The sequence below is a fragment of the Nematolebias whitei genome, chromosome 1, assembly GCF_014905685.2.
Source record: "Nematolebias whitei isolate Nwh7 chromosome 1, NemWhi1, whole genome shotgun sequence".
NCBI lineage: Eukaryota > Metazoa > Chordata > Actinopteri > Cyprinodontiformes > Rivulidae > Nematolebias > Nematolebias whitei.
This window is the reverse complement of record NC_056498.1, coordinates 78,545,602-78,552,840: the sequence shown is the minus strand read 5'-3', so window position 1 is coordinate 78,552,840 and position 7,239 is coordinate 78,545,602. Positions and strand designations below refer to the sequence as shown.

Below are 7,239 nucleotides of genomic sequence, written 5' to 3'. Positions count from 1 at the left end.
AGAGTCTGTCTGTACTGATCCACAGTCTGTCTGTACTGATCCAGAGTCTGTCTGTACTGATCCACAGTCTGTCTGTACTGATCCAGAGTAAGTCTGTACTGATCCAGAGTCAGTCTGTACTGATCCACAGTAAGTCTGTACTGATCCACAGTCTGTCTGTACTGATCCACAGTCAGTCTGTACTGATCCAGAGTAAGTCTGTACTGATCCAGAGTCTGTCTGTACTGATCCAGAGTCTGTCTGTACTGATCCAGAGTCAGTCTAGTCTGTGAAGTTGTCCTGGTTGTCGTTGTTGTGACGGCAAATTTAACCTGTTGCTTGACATCACTATTTTTGGTTTGCTGCTCAAAGTGTTATCTCTTGTACAGAAACTTTTTTCTGTTTCGGTGAAGCAGGTGCAGAACATCAGTTCCAAATATAACCACAGAGTGTGATGGTTTCTGTTAGACTGTCATGGTAGTTCTTGTAAGGCACTGTGCTGAAAGCATGACATCATAATCACTTGTGTGTATTGGAGGAAGCCTGTAACTATTCGCAGAGCTGCACTTCCTGACCCAAGTCTTGTGTCCTTCTCTCTCCTTGCATGGAACAGTAAAGACAAATGAGCTGGATTGTGTTTTCTCAAAAGTCTCTATAGAAAATTCCACATAGTTGTTCAGCTTTGAGTTCCCTTGTTCTCCAGTGGAACGTCTCCTTCCAGATCAGGAAATGTGATCCTGATTGTCAGGATCTTCTCAGGTTTGTCTTACAGAACCTGACCCAGTCAGATGTTCTGTAGGTGAGTGTGCAGTTGACTGCAGGTCCAGTCTTTAGTTCTTCTGGTGGAGACATTCCTGAGAACCTGTCAGATGGTTCTGCAGGAGGAGACCTGATGAACCCGTACTCCTGAGAAAACATCTTCATTGTGTGTTTGCTTCATGTTCACCTTGGTCAAACTGAAAACTCATGTTCAGGTCTGGAAGAAATCCAGTTCCTCCAGGTCCAGTTGGTTTTTACCAATTAAAGCAAAAACGTTTCTTCAGGATCCAGATGAAACCTCCTCATCAAGGATTGAACGTCCTTCCTCCTGAATCAGGAACTTCTTTGATACGAGCAGCATCCCAGCTGCAGAAGGGTTATATATCTGATTCTAACTTTTAGCTCTAATCACAGCGAGAGGTGTGAGATGTTCACAGAGAGGCAGCTCTAGAGTGTTGGCTGAAAATGTTCTGATAATAGGAGTTTGTCAAAACGTGATGAATACTTATCTTATCTGTGGGTCTTTTGAATTAAATTTCTAAAGTATAATTCTGAAGAATGTTTTTAAAGCACTTCTTAGAGCAGAACAAACAACTCGTGAGGATTTGGAGTGTCATTTTTTCAAACGGCATCAACACATCTTCATTAGAGTTCTCTAAAAACAGGATTCAGAGCTGTCAGGAGTTCTCCCGATAAACAAGTAAACCTCTGAAAGCGCTCATGATATCAGGATGATCCACGTATTAAAATATAATTTAAATACCCAGGAATATGAATGTGTTCATTTGGACCAAATCCCTGATAATCCCTGATTTGATGTGAAGGCTCACATATAAAAACAAGTACTGTGTTTTTCTCTGATTTACATTTTAGAAGAGACCGACTAAAGACTCTTTTTTTTTTTTTGGATGGCCTCCCTTCTCCCCTTACAGCCATCCTCTCCACACCGTTATTATGAAATATTTATTCTAGTGATTATCTAGTGTAGTTTTTTTTTTTTTTTAAATAGGATAGAAAGAAAGAAAAGACAAAGTAAGACTCCAAAATATAAGAAATATACACAAAGAGAGCACACGGCAAAACACCCGGCCACTGTCTGTTCACCTGCAAAGAACATGACAAAACACAGCAACAAAATACATATGTATAAAGACTAAAGACTCTTAATGAATTAATAATTGGTTTAACCTTAATAAATAATCCTGACTGAAGAAAAGCTGCTGCTTCTCGACCTGTTCTATGAATCTAAACATTTAGATAATTATCAGTCATTCATATTAACACAATCCTCCTGCTGTCGTCAGGTTTCTGTCGGAATAAATTAATGTTATGATAAGTTATTTAATCATTAATTAACATTAGATCACAGAGAACGTATGTTCAATAATCCAGTTTGTTTGTTTTACAAGGTTTGTAAGATAAATTTTTCTTGAGCTCGTGTTTGCAGTTCATGAGTTTGGTTTGAGTTGTTTCTGTCAATAATCGAGTGCTTCATTAAAAACTGAACTGGGAGTCCTGAGAACCAGTCTCTGATGTCCACGGTTCTGGGGTTTGTGAACGAGAACCCAGACTTCTGCGTGGCGTCACCCTGAACGCACCGCCAGCTCTCGTGTTCCTGCTCTCGTGTTCCTGCTCTCCGTGTGAATCTGAACGTGTCAGCACAAACGGTTTCTGCTCAATACGGCAAATAAAACACGCACGGCCAGTTCTGTCAGGGAGTCGCACGAGGAGGAACCGGCTGCTGAAACAGCACTTTAACCAGAACTAAAGTCAGTCAAAAGACCTCAAGAACTGGACCAGAAGACACTTCTGTTGGACTGTATCTGAGATCCTGGTCCTGATCCTGGTCTTCTGACTGCAGCAGAAACATCTGCGTCGCGTTTCAATCGGTTCAGAATTGGTTCTGTTTGCAGCCTCAGGTCCAACGTTCTGATTGGACCTGGACACAGATCCAGAGTCAGAACAGCTGGTTGAGAGGACAGCAGGAGTTAACCTGACTCCAGAGTTCTTCTGCCTTCTCAGAATCCAACATGTTTTAAATTCATTTGTTTAAAATGTTTAAATAATTGAGCGATAAATTGATAATTGATCGTTTTTTTGTTCAAACTCATGAATGGAAACGCGTTGACTGAAGAACACGTGTGTCTGTTCGGACCAGTGATGGTTTTATCAGTTCAGGAACTGAAAGGAGACACGTCTTGTCCTCGTCGTCTCTCTGCTGCTGTTTATGCTTCTTCAAGAACTGATCTGAGAACAGCTGGCATTCACTTTCACTCCCTGAATTAGTCATGTCCCATGTAAAGTACACTCCAACTCTGATCGGCTTGGGTATCACCTGAACCGTTCAACTGGAATATTTCAACCTGATCATTTAAACTCTGTGAGGAACCCTCAGGACCTTCAACACAGTCAGAGAAGGCCTAAGAGTTCAGTACATGTGAAATGGTAAATTAAAAATTAAAAATTTATTTTAAGTAAAATTATTTTTTTCAATGTACAATCCGAATTCCAAAAAAGTTGGGACACTAAACAAATTGTGAATGAAAACTGAATGCAATGATGTGGAGATGGCAAATGTCAATATTTTATTCGTAATATAACATAGATGACAGATCAAAAGTTTAATCTGAGTAAATGTAACATTTTAAAGGAAAAATATGTTGATTCAAAATTTCACAGTGTCAACAAATCCCAAAAAAGTTGGGACAAGTAGCAATAAGTGGCTGGAAAAAGGAAATTGAGCATATAACGAACAGCTGGAAGACCAATTAACACTAATTAGGTCAATTGACAACATGATTGGGTATAAAAAGAGCTTCTCAGTGTGTCAGTGTCTCTCAGAAGCCAAGATGGTAAGAGGATCACCAATTCCACCATTGTTGTGCAGAAAGATAGTGCAGCAATACCAGAATGGTGTTACCCAGCGTAAAATAGCAAAGACTTTTAAGTTATCATCATCAACCGTGCATAACATCATCAAAAGATTCAGAGAATCTGGAACAATCGCTGTGCGTAAGGGTCAAGGCCGTAAAACTCTACTGGATGCTGGTGATCTCCGGGACCTTAAACGTCACTGCACCTCAAACAGGAATGCCACTGTCAAGGAAATAACAGAATGGGCTCAGGAATACTTCCAGAAAGCATTGTCAGTGAACACAATCCACCGTGCCATCCGCCGTTGCCAGCTTAAACTCTACAGTGCAAAGAGGAAGCCATTTCTAAGCAAGCTCCACAAGCTCAGACGTTTGCACTGGGCCAGGGGTCATTTAAAATGGAGTGTGGCAAAATGGAAGACTGTTCTGTGGTCAGATGAGTCACGATTTGAAGTTCTTTATGGAACACTGGGACGCCATGTCATCCGGACCAGAGAGGACAAGGATAGCCCAAGTTGTTATCAACTCTCCGTTCAGAAGCCTGCATCACTGATGGTATGGGGTTGCATGAGCGCTTATGGCATGGGCAGCTTGCATGTCTGGAAAGGCACCATTAATGCAGAGAACTATGTTCAGGTTCTAGAACAACATATGCTCCCATCTAGACGTCATCTTTTTCAGGGAAGACCCTGCATTTTTCAACACGATAATGCCAGACCACATTCTGCAGCAATCACAACATCATGGCTACGTAGAAGAAGGATCCGGGTACTGAAATGGCCAGCCTGCAGTCCAGATCTTTCACCTATAGAGAACATTTGGCGCATCATAAAGAGGAAGGTGCGACAAAGAAGGCCCAAGACGATTGAACAGTTCGAGGCCTGTATTAGACATGAATAGGAGAGCATTCCTATTTCTAAACTTGAGAAACTGGTCTCCTCTGTCCCCAGACGTCTGTTGAGTGTTGTAAGAAGAAGGGGGGATGCCACACAGTGGTAAAAATGGACTTGTCCCAACTTTTTTGGGATTTGTTGACGTCATGAAATTTGGAAACAACAGATTTTTCCCTTAAAATGATACATTCTCTCAGTTTAAACTTTTGATCTGTGATTTGTGTTCTATTCTGAATAAAATATTAGATGTTGGCACCTCCACATCATTGCATTCAGTTTTTATTCACAATTTGTTTAGTGTCCCAACTTTTTTGGAATCCGGTTTGTGTATTATATATATATATATATATATATATATATATATATATATTTATTTATTTATTTATTTTAAGTATTTTTAAAAAGTGTTTATAAATAAAAGTGGAAAGTAATAATAAATTGTTTTCTAAATCCGGAAGCCCGTCTCAGATGTCCTAAGTATTTTTATAAGATATCTGAACTGGTGTCTTGTAAATGGTATAATAATAATGAGCTCCACTCAGTACCACCACATGTGTCATTTATGGTGCATTCACACCAGCCCTGTTTAGTCTGCTTTAATTGAACTCTAGCTCTTTTCCTAGGAAGTCCGGTTCGTTTAGGGAGGTGTGAACGCGCCATCGAACTCTGTCACGGAACAAAAAGGCGAACTCTGGCCCGGGCTAAAACCTAGGTCTCGGTCCGGTAGAAGAGAACTCCAGCGCGGTTCAAGTGCAGTGTGAATGTAAACAGACCGGCCCGCTCCGCAGGGTAAACAAACACGCATTTCTCTGACCTTATATGGAGCCGTCAGCTGCCTTGTGTGAAAAACAATATTCTCCATGGTCTTCTGTCTCATCTTCTGCTCATGCTAAGTCCATTTTTGAAAATGACAAAATATAACTCCTAAAACTGCTAAAACTTGATGCCACTTCGATTTAATTTTTATTTACAGAAGAAGAAGAAGACGTGTCTTCAGAGGTTTTTGTGTCGTTTCTTTCAGTAGTTCTTGGTGCAGCGCCCCCTCAGGCGAGCGGGGGAATATGTTGGTTCAACAGGTTGACTCGACTGCACAGTGCAGTGTGAATGCAAACGCACCAGCTCAAATGTAAACAAAAGGTCATGAATATTGGTCCCCAACCGAACCGAGTCTACCGGACTATCTAGTGTGAAAATGACCTTAGTTTTTCAGAATGATCAAAAGCAGTCTACAATATTTATTCTATTTTTATAGCTGAAGTAATTGTTTATCAAATCACGTGTATTGCTCCAAATAGCTGGAGATCCCTCGAAGAGTTTTACGCTGCACAAGAGTTAATTTTATATGCTGACTTTTTTTTATTTTATTGTCTTTGACCAGATTTTGTTTTCATTGGAATTAATTGTTTTATGTTATTTGTTTTTAGTTTGAGTTTTTATTTATGTTATATTTTATACACTTTGGTTCTCTGTGGTTATTGAAAGAGCTTTACAACTGATGTTGGATTGGATTCTAGAATGTTTTTTTTTGTTGTTGTTTTTTTTCCAATAGTCTCCAAATCTACTTAAACCCAGTTTTAAGCTCAGCAAAAACCACCTCCTGGAACACTCTCCAGAACCAGGCCCAGTTTCCTGCTGGTTGACCGTTAGATGAACTGCAGCTTGGTCTGAACCAGTCTGTCTGATTTCAGTGTGAACCACATCTTCTGTCCGGTTCTGATTCTACACGCTGAGGACGACACCGTGGTTCCCTTCCACCTCGGGAAAAAGGTACGAGTCAGAACTTTACAGAATCCAAATAAACTCCAGAGAGACTCAGTAAGAGTTTCCAGGTTCCACACGGACTTGAGTTCTGACAACAAACTCCAACATGGTTCTGATCGGGAAGGAGATGGGTCAAATAACCTTTTTGTTTTTGTCTAAATGTTTGTTTGTCCAGATGTAAACCCTGGACTCTCTTCTCATGCAGTCTTTGTCTTCCTGCAGCTCTATAACGTGGCGTCTCAGTCAAAGAGTCTCAGTGGACACAAAGTTCAGTTCGTTTCCTTTCCGTCGTCTCTTTCCTACAAACACAAGTTCATCTACAGGAGCCCGGAGCTGCCCGGCATCCTCAGGTACTGAGCAGAGCTGCTCTCACAGCTCCACATCGTCACTGCTGCTCTCCTCACACTCTGCTTTTATTTCCAGTGATTTCCTCGGAGCTGCTCATCCCGTCGCCGCATGACCCCAAACACAGTTTGTTTTACAGACAAAGGAACATTCCTCCATCAGCAACTCTGGAGTTACCATGGAAACGTTTTTAACGTTTTTACTAGTTGTTTTCTGGCAGCTGAGCTGCTGATTCTTCCTCCTCGTGTGCATGGTTTCCTCCTCTGTTCTACCTGATCACACGACGCTCACCTGCCTGCAGGTAGCCGTTTGTAAAAACTTCTGTTTGAAGGCTGCTATGACTTGAATTAGAAATTAAACTATTGTTTTATGAAGCTGCCCGAGTGTCGTTTATACATGAAAACTTCTCAGCCTGTGTGAGAGACTGAATTTAATTCATGCATAACAAAACTATCTGATGACAAGAACACCTAAAAGAACAAATTATTATTAAATGAGTCGAAGCAGAAGAGTACTAAAATGTACTCAAAGGTAAAAAGTAGGTCATAGAATATTTTGAGTACAAGTTACTAAGTAAGGTTTTTACAGCAGTAGGTGTGGATGGAATGGTCTGATGCTGTGCCAGAAAG

General features: G+C 40.8%; 1 protein-coding gene across 1 annotated transcript in view; it reads left to right on the top strand.

Moving 5' to 3' along the window:
- Window positions 1-6,735, top strand: part of abhd12 (abhydrolase domain containing 12, lysophospholipase) — a gene marked incomplete at its 5' end in the record, with an annotated part of 68,268 nt that extends 61,533 nt beyond the window's left edge. Inside the window, 3 exon segments of the mRNA XM_037698199.1 lie at window positions 6,193-6,271; window positions 6,488-6,615; window positions 6,689-6,735. Coding sequence (XP_037554127.1) covers window positions 6,193-6,271; window positions 6,488-6,615; window positions 6,689-6,725 — 244 coding nt within the window.
- Between the last annotated feature and the right edge of the window lie 504 nt (window positions 6,736-7,239).